Source organism: Salvelinus namaycush, chromosome 14, assembly GCF_016432855.1.
Source record: "Salvelinus namaycush isolate Seneca chromosome 14, SaNama_1.0, whole genome shotgun sequence".
Lineage (NCBI taxonomy): Eukaryota > Metazoa > Chordata > Actinopteri > Salmoniformes > Salmonidae > Salvelinus > Salvelinus namaycush.
The window spans coordinates 21,190,023-21,212,037 of record NC_052320.1 but is presented as its reverse complement, the minus strand read 5'-3'; the positions used below and the strand labels follow the sequence as shown (position 1 = coordinate 21,212,037).

The 22,015-nt window shown below is 47.4% G+C and overlaps 1 protein-coding gene across 1 annotated transcript in view; it reads right to left on the bottom strand.

Annotated features, from left to right (window-relative positions):
• LOC120059262 overlaps window positions 1-20,709 on the bottom strand; it is a 46,702-nt gene extending 25,993 nt beyond the window's left edge. The window contains exon 1 of the mRNA XM_039008170.1: window positions 20,483-20,709. Within this exon, the coding sequence (XP_038864098.1) occupies window positions 20,483-20,564 (82 nt within the window). The 5' untranslated portion in view covers window positions 20,565-20,709. The remainder of the gene's footprint in view (window positions 1-20,482) is intronic.
• Window positions 20,710-22,015: the final 1,306 nt, after the last annotated feature.

The window sequence follows — 22,015 nt, the reverse complement described above, 5'->3', positions numbered from 1 at the left end:
TATAAGGTAGTGTTAAGTGTGGAGGTGGAGCAATTGAAGTTTCTTGGTGTTTGTAATGCCCAACATTTGGTGCGACTCAGACCTGGTGGTGAGCGTGGTGAAACAGAGGAGTCACTGTCAATCTTTTTAAGTCAGTCTTTACCTAACAAGATCATGTTAGGATATACAGTGCATTCGGAAAGTATTCAGAGCCCTTGACTTTTTCCAAATGTTGTTACGTAACAGCCTTATTATAAAATGTATTAAATTAAACATTTTCCTCATAAATCTACACAGAATACCCCATGACAAAGTAAAAACAGGTTTAGAAACTGTTGCAAATTTATAAAATAATAAAAGCAGAAATACCTTAAGTATTAAATAGTATTCAGACACTTTGCTATAAGACTTGAAATTGAGCTCAGATGCATCCTGTTTCCATTGATCATTCTTGAGATGTTTCTACAACTTGTTTAGAGTCCACCTGTGGTTTATTCAATTGCAGCAACACCCATCCGACCTGACAGAGCTTGAGAGGATCTGCAGAGAAGAATGGGATAAACTCCCCAAATACAGGTGTGCCAAGCTGATCTCGCAAATGCGTTCAGTGAGAGTTTAGTTCCACTCCGCTAAAGCGGTGTGGAATACACCTTCCACGTCGTGCATTATTTTCCAGAGAACGCACCGCCCCTCGTTGATTATACTTTTTTATACCACGGCTTTAAAATTAATTATTTGCAGATAGAAATGTGAATATGTTCACTGAAGTAGCTAGCAAGTTTACGATCTAGATAGCTACAGCAGTTGCCTTGGTAACCAAACATACTTGTTTTTTGGGTGTTTTTTTCAGATCACAGTTTATTTGGTTCTTAAAACTTATTGCGGATCAGTGGGACGCTAGCGTCCCATTTCGACAATTTCAGAGCGCCAAATTTAAATTAAATTACTATAAATATTAAACTTTCATGAAATCACAAGTGCAATACATCAAAATAAAGCTTAACTTGTTGTTAATCCAGCCGCCGTGTCAGATTTCAAAAAGGCTTTACAGCGAAAGCAAACCATGCGATTATCTGAGGACAGCGCACAGCCCAAAAATGCATAACAAATCATTTTCAACCAGGGAGTTGCGACACGAAAGTCAGAAATAGCGATATAATATATGCCTTACCTTTGAAGATCTTCTTTTGTTGGCACTCCAAAAGGTCCCAGTTACATTACCAATGGTCCTTTTGTTCGATAAAGTCTTTCGTTATATCCATAAAAACTCAGTTTATGAATGAATTATACCATGCAATTAGGGAAATATTGCAAGCCCTAGAATGCCCTTCAAGCCAATCAGAAACAAGTATTCAACAATGCCATGGTATAATTAAGCAATAAAGCACTAGGGGGTGTGGTATATGGCCAATATACCACGACTAAGGTATCGCAGAGTGCCTGGACACAACCCTTAGCTGTAGTATGTTAGCCATATACCACAAACCCCCAAGGTGCCTTATTGCTATTACAAACTGGTTACCAACGTAATTAGAGCAGTAAAAATAAATATTCTGTCATACCCATGGTATACGGTCTGATATACCATGGCTGTCAGCCAATCAGCATTCAGGGCTCAAACCTCCCAGTTTATAATATCTAAAACTACTGGGACTATGCTGGATTGCCATGGTAATGTAGAATGTTCATTCAAATGATGTTAACTGATGTGGCTCATGCAATGGAATGTATTTTTTTGTAATGCCAGTTGACTCAACAAATCACAGCACAGATTGAAGGGTACACTGCTTTTACTTCCACTTTTACTCAAAATGTCTGCCAGCCCACCCATTATGCCATCATTGACTTGAATGGAGACGCCCCTTCTATTTATTCTATTTCTATGGTTTAAACACTGCCTGATGTGGAAACAAATGTGGTTTGTAAAGCCCTATAACTGGAACAATTATCTTCCCAACGCTACGGTATAATCACAACGCTCATGAGCACACCACAACACATTATTTATCAAATCACCACAAACCATCCACACATTCTAGTGGATGTTAACTTCCTTTTTCTTCTATTGTGATGATGCATTTTAAATTTGAACATACTGCCAACCACAGATGAGAGGATGTTAGCCAACCTCTTTTTAAGGATGAACGCACAGCCACCGTCTTTGTATGGATGTTAGCTAGCAAGCATTATTAACAAGTTTGAAGCGTTACCTCAATATTTCCAATGATTAATAGCTGCCAAGTGGCCACCATAATAGTGTGTTTCCAGAGTTGCACACTAAGTCCTGTAAAATGTGCTACACTTCCCTCCTGCAGTGCACTTTGTCTTGACAGCAAGTGGCAGCGCCAACCAATGCATTGGACATTATGCAGAGCACGTCATATATTTTAATTGGCTTAGCTGGGCATAATTCCTCAACGTTTAAGTGTTATTAAAAGACCCTAGCTAACTCCCTTTGGCCCTGAGATGACACATTTATTGATACAGTAATTGTGAATGAGAATGCACAGCTAAACTTCCAAGATCTAGCAATCAAACCCCCCTACCCCATCGCTCACCTCATATGTAGGCCTTCTCATGTTGATACCTTCTTACTAACACTCACATGTTCAAGATGTTAACTTATTTTCATGTCTGCAACCATACTGTACTGTACACATGTCCTTGAATGCACTAACAAAATAACCCTGGAATGCACTAACAAAATACAAATGTATAGTCTTGCAATGAGATGCTTACAGAATGTCTCTTTTCTGATTGTTGGACCTCTCTCTCTGTACTCCAGCAGGTTATACAGTTAAGTGCTTCCTTGGCAAGTGATGATAGGAGGGGAGAAGCTGTTTATGGCGTGAGACTTTTTAGCTCTGAAAGTATTAATCATGCTATTAATGTGTTCCCCTGTCTACACACACATCCAACCTGGCCTACCTCTGCATAGCATCACCCCTAGCTTGGGCAACATGACAGTGTGACTTTTCACTTTATGTGATGCTTTACACACGCACACACACACGCACACACGCACACACACACACACACACACACACACACACACACACACACACACACACACACACACACACACACACACACACACACACACACACACACACACACACACACACACACACACACACACACACACACACAGAGAGCTGAGTGAGAAATCTCAACTACCCCCCCAGCCAAGCCAATCCCCTCTGTTATCCCTCACTACACTACCGTGTCAGGCCAACGCACGAGCCTGCTTTCAGCCCAAACACACAGTGGCTTCTTTCCTGCAGGAGTGTTTTGGGTGCTTTGGAGCATGGAGGCTGGGCACCTGTCAAATACAGCTCCTACCCTGTATGAGGCCTCAGTACCCCCAGTACCCTAAGTCTTCACCAGCCAATGCTACTCTGGGTGTTTTAGCCTGTATCACATTGTGGTGGGGAGGCACGACCGCCGTAGGCCACTAAATCATGGGCTGCAGTGTGGATGGGATGTGACGGGCCTGGTAGTGCGTGACAGCTGAAACGCTGCTTCTATAGCCTGGCTGTGGTTGGACCCATCAACAGCACATGATACCATAGTAAGTAGTAACGTTCTATGACCAAATGAGAGGACAACCCATAGAATTACATATAGAATCTATATAGAAGAGTGATTTAATCGGATCTCTGTGGGACAGCCACAGACCTAACTGACACGCTACAGAGATGTGTCGATCTGTGGGTAATTCTGTTGGGTTGATGTATGGAGAGGAGATGGTTGACTTCATGGTTATATTTTCTGAGGGGAGCTGGGTATTTTCCCTGGGTGAGGTCACTGACTTGACATACTATAGAAAGTCACACTGTATATATATCAAGTATCTACACATCCATAAATAAGTGCTATTCCTGGAAGTATGTTATGTATTTCACGACTGTACGCAGTCATTTTTAAATCGAGAGTTCCAGGAAGGTCACAAGGAGTAAATATTATTTATAAATCTCAGGTCATCCTAACGATGAGCTACCACTCTAGCTATGAATGCACATACCTGAAAATGTATGTACTTTCATAACCACATAGGCTTTTCTCTTCTAAAACACCCCTGTTGGAGCTGACAACACTGAAAATCCCCTGTTGGAGCTGACAACACTGAAAATCCCCTGTTGGAGCTGACAACACTGAAAATCCCCTGTTGGAGCTGACAACACTGAAAATCCCCTGTTGGAGCTGACAACACTGAAAATCCCCTGTTGGAGCTGACAACACTGAAACACCCCTGTTGGAGCTGACACGACATTGAAACTCCCCTGTTGGAGCTGACAACACTGAAACACCCCTGTTGGAGCTGACACGACATTGAAACTCCCCTGTTGGAGCTGACAACACTGAAACACCCCTGTTGGAGCTGACAACACTGAAACTCCCCTGTTGGAGCTGACACGACATTGAAACTCCTGTTGGAGCTGACAACACTGAAAATCCCCTGTTGGAGCTGACAACACTGAAACACCCCTGTTGGAGCTGACAACACTGAAACTCCCCTGTTGGAGCTGACAACACTGAAACTCCCCTGTTGGAGCTGACACGACATTGAAACTCCCCTGTTGGAGCTGACAACACTGAAACTCCCCTGTTGGAGCTGACACGACATTGAAAATCCCCTGTTGGAGCTGACACTGTAACTCCCCTGTTGGAGCTGACACTGTAACTCCCCTGTTGGAGCTGACACTGTAACTCCCCTGTTGGAGCTGACACTTAAACTCCCATGTTGGAGCTGACACGACGCTGAAACTCCCCTGTTGAAGCTGACACGACACTGAAACTCCTCTGTTGGAGCTGACACGACACTGAAACTCCCCTGTTCGAGCTGACACAGCGCTGAAACTCCCCTGTTGGAGCTGACACGACACTGAAACTCCCCTGTTCGAGCTGACACGGCGCTGAAACTCCCTTGTTGGAGCTGACACGGCACTGAATCTTTCTAGTGTGAGCAGACACGGAGATGAAACTCGCCAGTGTGAGCTGACACGGCGCTGAAACTCCCCTGTTGGAACTAACACGGCGCTGAAACTCCCCTTTTGGGGCTGACACGACACTGAAACTCACCTGTTGGAGCTGACACGACGCTGAAACTCCCTTGTTGGAGCTGACACGACATTGAAACTCCCCTGTTGGAGCTGACACGACAATGAACCTCCCCGGTTGGAGATTACACAACACTGAATCTCCCCTGTCGGAGCTGACACGACACTGAAACTCCCCTGTTGGAGCTGACACGACACTGAAACTCCCCTGTTGGAGCTGACACGACGCTGAAACTCCCCTTTTGGGGCTGACACGACACTGAAACTCACCTGTTGGAGCTGACACGACGCTGAAACTCCCCTGTTGGAGCTGACACGACGCTGAAACTCCCCAGTGTGAGCTGACACGACGCTGAAACTCCCCAGTGTGAGCTGACACGGCGCTGAACCTCCCAGTGTGAGCTGACACAGCACTGAAACTCCCATATTGGAGCTGACACAATGCTGAAGCTCCCCTGTTGGAGCTAACACAACGCTGAACCTCCCCTGTTGGAGCTTACACGACACTGAAACTCCCCTGTTGGAAATGACACGGCGCTGAACCTCCCCTGTTGGAGCTGACACGACGCTGAAACTCCTTTGTTGGAGCTGACACGACATTGAAACTCCCCTGTTGGAGCTGACACGACAATGAACCTCCGCTGTTGGAGCTTTCACAACACTGAAACTCCCCTGTCGGAGCTGACACAACGCTGAAACTCCCCTGTTGGAGCTGACACAGCGCTGAAACTCCCCTGTTGGAGCGAACACAACACCGAAACTCCCCTGTTGGAGCTGACACTGTAACTCCCCTGTTAGAGCTGACACGGTAACTCCCCTGTTGGAGCTGACGCTACACTGAAACTCCCCAGTGTGAGCTGACACAGCACTGAAACTCCCCTGATGGAGCTGACAAAACGCTGAAACTCCCCTGTTGGAGCTGACACGGCGCTGAAACTCCCCTGTTGGGGCTGACACGACACTGAAACTCACCTGTTGGAGCTGATACGACGCTGAACTCCCTTGTTGGAGCTGACACGACATTGAAACTCCCCTGTTGGAGCTGACACAACGCTGAACCTCCCCTGTTGGAGCTTACACGACACTGAATCTCCTCTGTCGGTGCTGACATGACACTGAAACTCCCCTGTTGGAAATATCACGGTGCTGAAACTCCCCTTTTGGAGCTGACACGACATTGAAACTCCCCTCTTGGAGCCGACACGGCGCTGAAACTCCCCTGTTGGGGCTGACACGACACTGAAACTCACCTGTTGGAGCTGACACGACGCTGAACTCCCTTGTTGGAGCTGACACGACATTGAAACTCCCCTGTTGGAGCTGACACGACAATGAACCTCCGCTGTTGGAGATTACACGACACTGAATCTCCCCTGTCGGAGCTGACACAGCACTGAAAGTCCCCTGTTGGAGCTTACATGACACTGAAACTCCCCTGTTGGAGCTGACACGACGCTGAATCTCCCCAGTTGGAGCTGACACGACGCTGAAAGTCCCCTGTTGGAGCTGACACGGCGCTGAAACTCCCCTGTTGGAGCTGACACGGCGCTGAAACTCACCAGTGTGAGCTGACACGGCGCTGAAACTCCCCAGTGTGAGCTGACACGACGCTGAAACTCCCCAGTGTGAGCTGACACGGCGCTGAACCTCCCAGTGTGAGCTGACACAGCACTGAAACTCCCATATTGGAGCTGACACAATGCTGAAGCTCCCCTGTTGGAGCTAACACAACGCTGAACCTCCCCTGTTGGAGCTTACACGACACTGAAACTCCCCTGTTGGAAATATCACGGTGCTGAAGCTCCCCTTTTGGAGCTGACACGACACTGAAACTCCCCTCTTGGAGCTGACACTGCGCTGAACCTCCCCTGTTGGAGCTTACACGACATTGAAACTCCCCTGTTGGAGCTGACAACACTGAAACACCCCTGTTGGAGCTGACAACACTGAAACTCCCCTGTTGGAGCTGACACGACATTGAAACTCCTGTTGGAGCTGACAACACTGAAAATCCCCTGTTGGAGCTGACAACACTGAAAATCCCCTGTTGGAGCTGACAACACTGAAAATCCCCTGTTGGAGCTGACAACACTGAAACACCCCTGTTGGAGCTGACAACACTGAAACTCCCCTGTTGGAGCTGACAACACTGAAACTCCCCTGTTGGAGCTGACACGACATTGAAACTCCCCTGTTGGAGCTGACAACACTGAACCTCCCCTGTTGGAGCTGACACGACATTGAAAATCCCCTGTTGGAGCTGACACTGTAACTCCCCTGTTGGAGCTGACACTGTAACTCCCTTGTTGGAGCTGACACGGCACTGAATCTTTCTAGTGTGAGCAGACACGGAGATGAAACTCGCCAGTGTGAGCTGACACGGCGCTGAAACTCCCCTGTTGGAACTAACACGGCGCTGAAACTCCCCTTTTGGGGCTGACACGACACTGAAACTCACCTGTTGGAGCTGACACGACGCTGAAACTCCCTTGTTGGAGCTGACACGACATTGAAACTCCCCTGTTGGAGCTGACACGACACTGAAACTCCCCTGTTGGAGCTGACACTGTAACTCCCCTGTTGGAGCTGACACGACATTGAAACTCCCCTGTTGGAGCTGACACGACACTGAAACGCCCCTGTTGGAGCTGACACGACACTGAAACTCCTCTGTTGGAGCTGACACGACACAGAAACTCCTTTGTTGGAGCTGACACAAACACAGAAACTCCCCTGTTGGAGCTGACACGACACTGAAACTCACCTGTTGGAGCTGACACGACATTGAAACTCCCCTGTTGGAGCTGACACGACGCGGAAACTCCCCTGTTGGAGCTGACACGGCACTGAAACTCCCCTGTTGGAACTGACACGGCGCTGAAACTCCCCTGTTGGTGCTGACACGGCGCTGAAACTCCCCTGTTGGAGCTGACACGGCTCTGAAACTCCCCAACGTGAGCTGACACGGAGATGAAACTCCCCAGTGTGAGCTGACACGGCGCTGAAACTCCCCAGTGTGAGCTGACACAACGCTGAAACTCCTCTGTTGGAGCTGACACAACGCTGAAACTCCCCTGTTGGAGCTGACACGACGCTGAAACTCCCTTGTTGGAGATGACACGACATTGACACTCCAATGTTGGAGCTGACATGACGCTGAAACTCCCCTGTCGGAGCTGACAAAACGCTGAAACTCCCCTGTTGGAACTGACACTGTGCTGAAACTCCCCTGGTGGAGCTGACACGGCGCTGAAACTTCCCTGTTGGAACTGACACGGCGCTGAAACTCCCCTGTTGGAGCTGACACTGTAAACCCCCTGTTGGAGCTGACATTGTAACTCCCCAGCCCAGTGTGAGCTGACACGACACTGTAACATCCCAGTGTGAGCTGACACGACACTGTAACATCCCAGTGTGAGCTGACACGACACTGTAACTCCCCTGTTGGAGCTGACACGGTAACTCCCCTGTTGGAGCTGACACTGTAACTCCCCTGTTGGAGCTGACACGACATTGAAACTCCCCTGTTGGAGCTGACACGACACTGAAACGCCCCTGTTGGAGCTGACACGACACTGTAACTCCCCTGTTGGCGCTGACACGACACTGAAACTCCCCTGTTGGAGCTGACAAAACGCTGAAACTCCCCTGTTGGAGCTGACACGACACTGAAACTCCCCTGTTGGAGCTGACATGACGCTGAAACTCCCCTGTCGGAGCTGACACGGCGCTGAAACTCCCCTGTTGGAGCTAACACGGCGCTGAAACTCCCCTGTTGGAGCTGACATGGCGCTGAGACTCCCCAGTGTGAGTTGACACAGCGCTGAAACTCCCCAGTGTGAGCTGACACAGCACTGAAACTCCCCTGTTGGAGCTGACACGACGCTGAAAGTCCCTTGTTGGAGCTGACACAACACTGAAACTCCCCTGTTGGAGCTGACACGACACTGAACCTCCCCTGTTGGAGCTTATACAACACTGAAACTCCCCTGTTGGAGCTGACACGACACTGAAACTCCCCTGTTGGGGCTGACATAATGCTGAAACTCTTTTGTTTGAGCTGACACTGTAACTCCCCTGTTGGAGCTGACACTGTAACTCCCCTGTTTGAGCTGACACTGTAATTCCCCTGTTGGAGCTGACACTGTAACTCCCCTGTTTGAGCTGACACTGTAACTCCCCTGTTGGAGCTGACACTGTAACACCCCTGTTGGAGCTGACACTGTAACTCCCCTGTTGGAGCTGACACGACACTGTATCTCCCCTGTTTGAGCTGACACGGTAACTCCCCTGTTCGAGCTGACACTGTAACACCCCTGTTTGAGCTGACACTGTAACTCCCCTGTTCGAGCTGACACTGTAACACCCCTGTTCGAGCTGACACTGTAACTCCCCTGTTCGAGCTGACACTGTAACTCCCCTGTTGGAGCTGACACTGTAACTCCCCTGTTGGAGCTGACACTGTAACTCCCCTGTTGGAGCTGACACTGTAACACCCCTGTTGGAGCTGACACTGTAACTCCCCTGTTGGAGCTGACACTGTAACTCCCCTGTTGGAGCTGACACTGTAACTCCCCTGTTGGAGCTGACACTGTAACTCCCCTGTTGGAGCTGACACGACACTGTATCTCCCCTGTTAGAGCTGACACGGTAACTCCCCTGTTGGAGCTGACACGGTAACTCCCCTGTTAGAGCTGACACGGTAACTCCCCTGTTGGAGCTGACACGGTAACTCCCCTGTTGGAGCTGACGCGACACTGAAACTCCCCTGTTGGAGCTGACACGACACTGAAGGACATTGGTGTGAGCAGTTTTCAGTATTGACCATGTTGCCATAGGAAACCAACCATGGAGGAGTGAGGGAATGTAGGGAGAGAGAGATTATAAGCAGGAGGAGGGAGGGGTCTCTTATCATTAATTTACATGTGTTGATGTCTGTATGATAGCCAGATCCCACATTTGGTTTTGCTTCCCAACCAGCCAGGCAACCTCCCTTTGGTCCCTCTAGCTCATCAGAGAGAGAGAGGGGCCCTTGTCTAACTCACACACACTGAGCGAGCCAGGAGGATTGTGTCTGGACTGGAGAGAGTTATACACATTCATCTATTAGCCCATTATTGTTGATGGCTGCTCTTTTCACGTTTCATTTCATTACACATATGCACAGCGGTACACCAGCTTGGTCTCAGAACATTTTGTATTATTCTGTACATAAATCCATGACATTCCATTTAGTATGATAGGTTACATTTCGTATGGTACTGTATGTATTATTTTGTAGATGTTCATAACCCATTTCATATGATATGTTACAAATTATAATTCTTATTATTATGAATTTGCAAAATGTACAATATGTTACGAATTTGCAAACGTACTATAAGTTACACATTTGGAAAACATATGATATGTTACGAATTCTAGCTGTCTAACTTATGCTAGGATTTAGGGTTAGGGGTCAGGGTTAAGGTTAGGAGTTACGGAAGGGTTAGCTAAAAGGGTTAGGGGAAGGGTTATCTGACATGCTAAGTAGTTGCAAAGTAGCTAAAAAGTAATGAGTAGTTGAAAAGTTACTAATTACCTAAAATGCTAAAGTTGTCTGTGATGAGATTTAAACGTGCACCTTTAGGTTGCTACACGTTCGCGTTATACGCCCACCATACCAAACGTAACATATCATACTAATTTGTATCCCGGATTTATGTTTACTATATTACGTCTAGTCTATGAGACCAGGCTGGGTACACAGACAAGTAAACTATTAGTGGAACTTCAACCAAAGAATCAGTAAATACAGGCAAGACGTTCTCTTTTAACTTGATGAACTTGAGGACAGACAGTGCAAGTTTAAACTAACAGTGCAAGTTTAAGACTTTGAGTTTAAGACTTTGGGCGTGGTTCTGTGTTTGTGCAGAGTGTGCGTGCGTGTGTCCAGCTCCTTTCAGGACAGGGTCCAGGTCCATCCTCTCCACAGCCCCATCCAGCCCTGTGGAGAGCGTTTCCTGGCCCCTCACTGATGTCATCATGGCACCAACGGAACAGATTGTCTCATTGTGCTCATGAGCAGCTCGGGTCTCCATAAAGAAACGCATAAAATGTGGTTGCCAGATTTGTATGGGTGCAGAAGGGAAAAATGGCAAAATGATATTTTGTTTGCTCCATACTGCTACAGCACGTGGCAGAGTAATGTAGTGAGGCTGTGGCTAGCTGTGGCTCAGGAACAGGGAAGCCAGTTACCTACGTCCACTGGGAACACACACACACACACACACACACACACACACACACACACACACACACACACACACACACACACACACACACACACACACACACACACACACACACACACACACACACACACACACACACACACACACACACACACACACACACACACACACACACACATAGAGTAGACATGTGACAGGAACGAGGCCAGGTAATGACAGCTCAGCTCTGAGTAAAACCTCTGTGTGATCACAGCAGGACCAACGGAAACGTAGAGACATCTTGAAAAGCTCACCTAATGGAAGAGGTCATGGAGAACAGTGGAACATGCAATTCATGCTCCAGTGCAGCACTAGAAAATTAACCAGTGTGTGTCTCCATATCCCCAGGAGGGTGTAAGGAGGATGTGACTTTTGCCATTTGGCTGCTGTAACCGATCTGGCTTAGGGGGCCAGAACTCAGCTGACTCCCCAGCCCAGCCCAACCAGGAGCAATGTTGTGTGGAAAGATCAACAAGCTGTGTTGCATCATGTTTACTCCGCACAACATCTTTCTGCTTTCAACGATGCCTTAATTACAGACCATTTAACCCTGATTTACTGGGCTTTTCTAGATGCTCGCTCTCGGTATAAGAGAGTCTAAAATGTAAATATTGTGACGTTTTTGATGATTTATTGTGAAGACGTCTTTATTCTCACTTACTCACTGTGTCCCTGTGTCCTCCTTTTTCCTTCTGCACTTCCTTCTACAACCTTTTACCATTGTGATAGCTATCTCTGGCCCTTCCTATTTTCCCAGTGTAAGGGATGCAGGGTGGGGAAGGAGAACAGAGACTAAACCAAAACAAACATCTCTACACTGAATTAAAGGGGCAGACAGAGAGCAAGGGACAAAAGTCCTGTTGCGTGGCCTATCTAACCTCTAATTAGGGCCTAGTTCTTCTCTGGGGAGGGCTGGGGATGTGGCCTTGTCTGGCCTGTAGCGGGGTTGGGTCCTGGGGGCCTCCAACAGGGTGGGGTCTAGCCCAGCTGATGTCAGTCTCCCTGGGGATCCATGGTCCGTCTCTCTCCTTGGCCCTGCCTAGTTTTAGGGAGATGATCAGGAGGTCCTTTGACGTCATGCAGCCACTCAGAGACAGACAGGCCTCAGGCTCAGCCTACAGCCTGGGCTCGCCTCCCCACCCAAGCCACAGAGACGGCACCTTGGCTGTTACTAACTCTCCCACTTCCAGATGTCAGTAGTAGAACCCTGACTTCCCTGATTCTCCTAGGCTAGACTGTCACCTCAGACCCAGGCCACGGTGGAATTCCTCCAGGCTTCCAGAGCCTCCAGAGAATGCCTGCGGCCAGAGGAATGTACAGGGAGGCTGGACAGGGATCCTATTCCTACTAGTCAGCAAGTCAACTGAGCCCCTCTGTACTGGGACACCTTCCATTAAGTGTCCATGTAGCCTATAGTAGAACAATGTGGACACCCCTGTTCTGTTCTGCCAGCCTGTAGCTACTAGACAGCCACACCAGCCTGCCCTGCATGAAGCACTGGCCAGAAAAACTGTTTCCCTGGTAACCAAATACAGCTTACAGTTTTTCCTCTCCTGTGACCAGACGGCCAGTCCAAACACCAAACCACAATCTGGAAAAAACCTGCATTGGAACAGTCACCGGGTCCCACTCTCTGTCTACATGAAAATAACTTGATAACTATTTATGCTTCTGAAACCAGGATGGTCAGGATGGTTGTTTTTAAACAAAACACGAACAGGATGACTTTTTTTGTGAATTAGCGACGAACGTTGGAACATTGTCCATGCACATCCTTGGACAGGAAATGGCTCTTACGTCACTTGGCACACAGTGACCTCACTAAGCCTAAGAGCTGAGGAGACCGGGCCCATCAATAATACCCAGAACAGCCAGCAGGCCTCCCACAGAGACACACACAGCAGGTTCACCAATCACCACACAATGTCACGGAGAGAGAGAGCCACCAGTCAAAAGCAAATGGTTCATAATGCCACAGGCATATTACAGTATACTGTAACTGCCACTCGATTTCCACCTCTGCTGGCTATACATCTCTACACTCTACACTGCTATTGAAATCCACTCGAGAGCAAAGAGAAGAATCGTGGATGAGGCTTTGTTGTGGGTTTGAAAAATGGTCTGAAACATGGCTCTGGTATTTCTTCAGCGCTAACAACGCTGTCATCTAAATTTGGACAGGCAGCCCCTCCGTAACATAAAACCTCAGTTTCCTAAATAGACCGTCCATCTCATTACTGAAGGATAGGCCAGGCCTTGTTCCTCTATACCAAGGCTGCGATCCAAAATGGCATCCTATTCCCTACGTAGTACACTGCTTTTTACCAAGGACTCCGGTCAAAGTAGCCTAGAACACTATATTGGGAATAGGGTGTCATTTGGGACACAGGCCAAATACCAGCTGCTCTGACAGGCTTGTTCTTTGCCTCACAGCTCCCACTGTCAGAACCAAAGCTGCCTGGGCTGTTACTGTTGCTGAATGCAGATGTTGCTGGATGGCTTCCAACAGCTTTTTGACATCAGAGTAGGGAGTGAAAGGGGAGAGGTTGTGTTAGAGGATATGTAAATGTATAGTTACCCTCCAATGGCTAGCTTTATACAATGGTTTGGATTAAGGAGGGATGAAGGAAAAGCAGAAAGATGGTGGGAAGACTAAAAGACACACTGCCTGGTTAAACTCCCTGATTATCCCTCATAGAGGAGACCTTCCCAGACACCTGGGTCCTTGCTGTTGCCTCACATTCTCTCACTCTCTCTCCCTCAAACTGCCATGAGAACAGAAAGTCCCAGTGCCATCCAAAGCAGGAACAGGACGTCATCTTGTGTTTTCAATTAGCCAGCAGCATAAAGAAGGGCCCCAACGACCGAAGCATTTCTAGCTGAACATTAATTACAAGGAGCAATTACTCTAGCAGTGAAAGGGCCTCAGCCAAGCCTCATTAAAAGACCCTTTATTCCTCAGGCTAAATTGTACACACCACCATAAAGAGGCATGCCTCACTCTGCCTTCTCCTGACAAGCATGCCTTGCCTTAGACGACGTATACTTGTCATATACTTACTGTTATTATAAACCTGCTGTGGTCTTATATGCTGACAGTCTGTGACATTACCATGACCTGGGATCTTCCAAACATGAGCTAAGTAAGTTTGTGATAAGCTTTCATCGCTGCCTGAGCTCATGTAACAAGCATTGGTGATGACGCACATACTCCATGTCGATCTTTAGAAATTTCCCCTAATTTCAGGGTTGTTCATTAGTTTAACTCTGTATGACTTGAGTGTGGAAGACTGTTGTCTACAAGCTCCCAAGTGTTTCTGCTCCCTGTCCAAGGCTGCTGTGGTGTGTTGAAATCAAAGAGAACTAGGAGGAGAGGAGAGGGTTGTTGCTCCTCGTATGAATCCCAATGGTACTCTATTCCCTATATAGTCCACTACTTTTGACTAACTCCATATTGGCCATGGTCAAAAGTAGTGCACTATATAGGGAATAGGGTGTCATTTGGGACACACCCTTGTTAAAGCTCCAACAGCTATAAAACTGCACCAGGGTGCCAGGGGATCATGGAACATAAAGGTTGCTAGAAACAGCATAATGAGGAGAGGATGTTTTGAATGGTAACACACCGTCTGTAATTCATTAAGACTGTTTAGTTGGGTAAATATGGTTGCTAGAGTCTGCAGTCTTTTGTATTTTTCTGGTTCATTGCCCTAGAAGGGTAATCATTCTGGGCAATTGTGATTGTTCTTATCCTTGGTTTTGTTGCCTTTTTAATAAGTTTTCTTTGGAATAGGGTTGATAGAAGCCAAAGCCCAAATGAAGATGTTCTGTTGAACAGAACAGTTACTTGTGGAGTGTGTTGATGTAGTCCAGAGTGTGAGGCCATAGAATGGACAAAGGGGAGTGAGAAGTTTTCCTGTCGAACCCTCTAGCCAGATTGACACTGACAAACAAGATGATTTCATCTTTATTTTGACTGGTACCTATTACCTTTGACAAAACCACTGAGGCAACTGCCATTTAACTGTAATCCAGCTCTAATGATTTGGTCTCATGGTCTTTGGATCGTGACTATAGGCCCACGAGGACAGGACACGCACCCAACACCCTGCTCCCTCTGACATAACACAGTCATCTGCCAGACTGTTACGTAAAAAGCCCCACACCCTCCCCTGGATGACGTGAGTCCACGTCAACCATCCTGACTTGGGACTGATGGAATGCTAGTCAATAGCTGAGGGCCATGAGAAAAAAAGAGGGCCAATATTCTGCACTTGTTTATGTTGGCCTGAAATGTTGTCTGTTAAAGAGAGCGTTATGGAGTCAACCATGGAGATATGAAGGGCACAATCTTATCATACAGGGCCTCTCCCCATTGGTAATGGCATGCCTCTCTCCTTGAACTGAACACAGTTTGATGTCCATTCGCACAGAACCCATCTCACTCCCAATACTGGTATTCAGATGTCCAATCAACTAACACGTGATGGAGCTAGCTTTCCTCTTTGTGTTGGTCTTCGCAGTGCCGAGTTGTGTGTCCATATTCATTGAGACTTTATGGTTCACACCACCCTGAATGACTGTGCTGTCTAGCCATGCTTTTTTGTTGTTGTACCTGTTATTTAACTTATTTCTTTAAAATGCTCAGACATGTAAAAAGATGTGGTGTAAGGAGAGACAAGGATTGTATTCCCCCAAATCATAGGAATGCACATTGTGTCTGTCCCTCTTTCACCCAAGTTGGAATACTTTGGAATACAGACATCACAATGGCTCACTCTACTGTGCCACAGGCACTGAATTAGTGGCACAAATGATGCAGCTCCTGGAGTACCAGCCCAGCCGTGAAATTAAACACGTTCACGTGTTTTTCTCTCTCTCCATATAGCTCTAAAGCTAGCTAGTTTTCCCTCTCTCCACAGAAAACTAGGGCTCCTTACATGAAATGTATTCCGAGGCATTGGTATGACATCATGCAGGATTTCTAACCCAGCCCATTTCACTGCTACATATTTGAGAGTCTACATAACTGCTGAATCAAAGCCACGGGAAACGGGAACATAAACTCAATCAGTGTTTGTGATGAAAGTGTGTAGTTTGAACATCTGGCTTGGATAAGAGTAAAATGTTAGTTCAGCTTAACACTTTCACCATTAAGTTGAGTCATAGAAAGCTCCCCCCCCCTCTCTGTCTTCTTCTCTCTTTTCTCTTTGTCTCTCTCTTACTCTTTCGATCTCTCCTCGTCTGTCTCAGTCAGTGGCTGACACCTCTAAAAAAAGGTTGGCATTGGCATTCCTGCTGCAACATCTGATCCCTACATGTACCATTGGAATGCATGGCCTTCCGTTGTCAGGTGCTTAGGAGCCCTAATGGCTAGACAGAGGCTCCCATCTCAGTTACCCTCTGTCATCTTTTAGTCACCATAGCCATGCTGCAACTGCTGTAGATACAGCTCAACTGTAACTGTAGCCTCCAACTGTAACTCACCACAGTGGAGCTCCAGTGTCTGGGGGTTGGTGTCATGTGGTTGGTCTCAATGTTCTCTCCCCAGATGCAGGCTTTGCATGCTATGCTGCTATCAGACTATCCACAAACACGCATATTTGTATGAAAGATAATCCCAGTGGCCCCTGGGAAATGAGTTTATTGGTTTCCAGATATATCCAGAGGCCTGTACTGTATGGTTCATGTCCGGCTCTTCTGAGTAGAAGCACAAAGAAGGTTCTTTAGTAGAACCCTGGAATCAGCTGTTCTGCTCTCATTCCCTCTCTGGGCTAATGACATCACTAGCCCTAAATCCACTGTGTCATTGATTAAACCTTATCCACAGCAAATACCCTCCATGAACAAGACCACAACTGTCCTCTGAACTGATGCTGGATTCATCAAAACACCAAGACATGAAAAAGAACTCCTGGGCCTTCTGAGTGGTCTAAGGCACTGCATCACAGTGCTAGCTACGCCACTAGAGATTCTGGGTTCGTTTCCAGGCTCTGTCGCAGCCGGACGCGACCGGGAGACCCATGGGGCGGCGAACAATTGCCCCAGAGTCGTCCGGGTTAGGGGAGAGTTTGGCCGGCCGGGATGTCCTTATGCCATCGCGCACTAGCAAATCCTGTGGCGGGCCGGGCGCGGTGCATGCTGACAGGGTCACCAGGTGAATGGTGTTTCCTTCGACACATTAGTGTGGCTCGCTTCTGGGTTAAGTGGGCATTGTGTCAAGAAGCAGTGCGGCTTGGTTGGGTCGTGTTTCGGAGGACGCACGGCTCTTGACCTTCGCCTCTCCTGAGTCTCTACGGGAGTTGCAGCGATGAGTCAAGACTGTAACTACCAATTGGATACCACAAAATGGGGGGTAAAAGTAACAAACATTTAAAAAATATATATAATAATAATTTAAACTCCCCAATATAGAGACAATGTTAACTGACCATGAAACATTAAAGTAGTCTTCTTCTGGAGAATAAGGAGTATTGACATCATGGAACTTGATCTCCAACCTCTTTATGTCTGTACAGCCAGAGAGCTGTAGTTTAGAAACGTGGTTGAAAAGGGGGGATAATGGGGGCAGATATGGGACAGGGATCATGGGGGAAGATATGGGACAGGGATCATGGGGGCAGATATGGGACAGGGATCATGGGGGCAGACATGGGACAGGGATCATGGGGGCAGACATGGGACAGGGATCATGGAGGCAGATATGGGACAGGGATCATGGGGGCAGACATGGGACAGGGATCATGGGGGAAGATATGGGACAGGGATCATGGGGGCAGATATGGGACAGGGATCATGGGGGCAGATATGGGACAGGGATCATGGAGGCAGATATGGGACAGGGATCATGGGGGCAGATATGGGACAGGGATCATGGGGGAAGATATGGGACAGGGATCATGGGGGCAGATATGGGACAGGGATCATGGGGGCAGATATGGGGACAGGGATCATGGTGGCAGATATGGGACAGGGAATATGGGGGCAGATATGGGACAGGGATCATGGGGGCAGATATGGGACAGGGATCATGGGGGCAGATATGGGACACATTATTTAAAAATCAGTACCACCAGCTCCTACAAAACACCAGTCATCTAGGCCGTACACACACACACACAACTGAATCACCACGGCAACCATCTACAGCTGATTATGTTCCCGGGTTGCCAGAAATGTTCCAATGTTGTGTTCCAATACCTTATGCTGACCATTCCTTGGCAATTCACATAGCAGTGCCGGTGGCACACAAGTGTCAACTATGTAGCAGGTTAGTGTGATTGGTGGAGTGTGGTCTGGAATGGAGGAGGATATAGGGAGGACTTGTGGCAACATCCCTGTGCTATTCTCCATGTGAAACCCAAGAGCTGTTAACCTGAACAGGAATGGGAAACGTTCTACTCGTGTAAGGGTTTTATTTCAAACAATTTCACAATATTAATCAACATGGTTGATAGTTGGTTGAACATCTAATAACCATTTGTAAGAAGACTCCAAATAAAGTAACTAAATAGCCTACAATTAAAGGCATAGTAAAAGCACAATACATGTATCTCTGTTTCAGATTAAGATGAATCTTAATGTGCCTTTCTAATGTGCCGTGCGCATGTTCCTTTCCACTTTAGAGTAACATTAAGCTCTTCACTGTTTATTTCCATCCTTCTGGTTAGTCTGGCATAGTGTTCCCCCAGTTTACACTGTGCCAAAGAGCTTATGTTTTACTGTCCCAGTGCCCAGATGAGCCACTATGGAGTTCTGGAGAAGTCATCACGCAGACCGAACCAACACCAGTACCACCAGTCTCATCTTTTAACCATAACATCACCAGGCAATTATCATCTATATTAACAGACTTAAGAGTATGGTTTGGATCTGACTGCTGAAGCTTCCACTCACACCTTCCCAACATGAGGAAAAGAGAGGTACCCGTATAAACAGAAATACCCACTACACACAGTATACCCATACACACACAGTATGACAGTTTCCACCACCTAAGGGGCGTCATCTTGTGGATGTAATTTTACTCCCTGCTGAGTCACTTTCCCATATCTCTCTTTCACGCACATCCATTCATTCTTCCCAACCATCCTGCTGGCTAATAGTATAAACAGGATGCATCTCCACTGGAGAAGCAGGAAACAAACACAGGATGAACTTCCTTCTCCTATTAAACTTCTGGAAATACAGATGAAAAAAAGATTTAATTTGAGTTAAAGCTGCCTGATGGCCCTACATCTGAAATGAGCAGAGAATGTTTTAGAAGGAATGGGCGTTCCATCCCTGCAAAGTGTATGCGTACACACACACACACACACACACACACACACACACACACACACACACACACACACACACACACACACACACACACACACACACACACACACACACACACACACACACACACACACACACACACACTGTTCTCAGGATGTAGTCCATCATTATTTTTAATGGCAACTTTCCCCATTGTGTCGGCTAGCCCCCAAACACACGGCGAAGATCAAATTGAACTTCCAGAAGTATATTTCCCCAATTTAAAAAGATTTAATCTGAGTTAAAGCTGCCTGATGGCCCTACATCTGAAATGAGCAGAGAATGTTTTAGAAGGAGTGGGCGTTCCATCCCTGCAAAGTGTATGCTTACACACACACACACACACACACACACACACACACACACACACACACACACACACACACACACACACACACACACACACACACACTGTTCTCAGGATGTAGTCCATCATTATTTTTAATGGCAACTTTCCCCATTGTGTCGGCTAGCCACACCCACAACTTTTTACCAGCCCTAAACTCCTAAAAGCTCATAGCTGCCTCATGTCACACCATAATAACAAAAGTATTACATAACTCACTTGTGAAAAAGCCATATGTAATTTAAGACAATTGAAACTACATTAAAGGAAAATATTTATTGGCATGTTCACCTCTCGGGGGAAAGTTTAAGTTAGTAATTCATGTTGCACATGCTCATAAACACTCCCATGGCTTGCTATACCTGGGTCAGTCAGGCTTAGGTTTATTGAGGTACCATGCTTAGAGTTAGCTTACTAGAGTTATCCATAGTTCAAGATTGAGCATGTAAGACACAGATAACTTCTGAGCCATGAGGTAGAGAGGTGTAAAGAGATGTACTACTCACTGTGTAGGAACAGAGCACAGAGAACCAGGGCTAGAGTCAACCCTCGCCAGGACCCATTCATTCTTCTCATGGACACAGCCATCCTCCAGTCCTTTGTGAGTGCAGCCGGTGTCTGTGTGTGTTTCCCTGTAGGAGTGTGTGAGAGAGTAAGAGCGAGCTAAGTGAGTGTTTGAGCGCTGGGGGAGTCTGTGTGTGTTTCCTGTGAATGCTCGCAGAGCGTGACAGACTGGCAGGAAAAAAGCGTGGCTTGTGTTCCTCTGTTTTTATATGGCCCCTCTCCTTTGCCCTCCCTCTCCCCCCCCTCTCTCTCCCTCTCTCTTCCCCTCTCTCTCCCGCTCCCTCCTTCTTTCTCCACACCCCTTTTCTTACTGGTTGGGTTTAACCCCTCTTAAGGCAGCTGGTCCTCCTCGTTTGTGTGCGTAAGAAAGAGCGCGTGTAAGAACCCAAGTCAGTGAGTGAGCAGTGCATACTGTAGTAAGTTTGTGTGAGTGCAATGGTAATATAATGCTGGTGTGACTTGCGTATCGAGCCATCTGTCTGTCTGAGGCATACATCATTAGTACACATTTGTTGAAAACTAAGTAAATTCACATCAGGCTATACGATACCACAAGTGAACTAGCACCACAGCTGTATATTTGGAGTTGACCCCAACCATGACTCGCTGTCCCCCTGAGTACCTAATTGAGACATACCAGTCCCAGGCAGCCTGCTGGCTCTGGCTCGTCTGATAGGCTGAGAGAGTTTCTGCTTTGAAGATGCCGCTGGTAACAAGAAGTGCTCCCCCCCGGTCTCATCTGCCTACCTGCTTCATATTGTGCTGCATAGCTGAGAGGCCTGTAAAAGCACATGGCGTCACGCACATTGCTGTGCTGTGCCTGGGCTTTAGTGTGTCCCTGGACTGGTGAGTCAGAATTATACTGGGATGAGTCATCCACTGAACCCCCCCCCTCCCACACACACACACACACACACACACACACACCAGGTACGTCTGCTCACACCACACACAGCTGCTCACACTTGATGCCACTGGGATGTATAGCTGCCATTTTACGGACTACTGACCAATTATGCTATTCTGTGTGTTTTTTTTGCATTGATCTTAACTTTTTTTGTACATTATGTTTCCGCCATCGTTTCCTATGACCGAAAATATATTCTGGACATCAGAACAATGATCACTAACCTCGATTTGGATGAAGAATTTTACTTCAATGACTCGGCGGCGCAGGACACTGCTTACCCCAGACCAGGCCCTAATCGCCGACACCCTACCCCAGACCAGGCCCTAATCGCCGACACCCTACCCCAGACCAGGCCCTAATCGCCGACACCCTACCCCAGACCAGGCCCTAATCGCCGACACCCTACCCCAGACCAGGCCCTAATCGCCGACACCCTACCCCAGACCAGGCCCTAATCGCCGACACCCTACCCCAGACCAGGCCCTAATCGCCGACACCCTACCCCAGACAAGGCCCTCTGAAGAGGAAAAGATGGGGATGAGACTATAGGGAGGAGGTCAGAGAC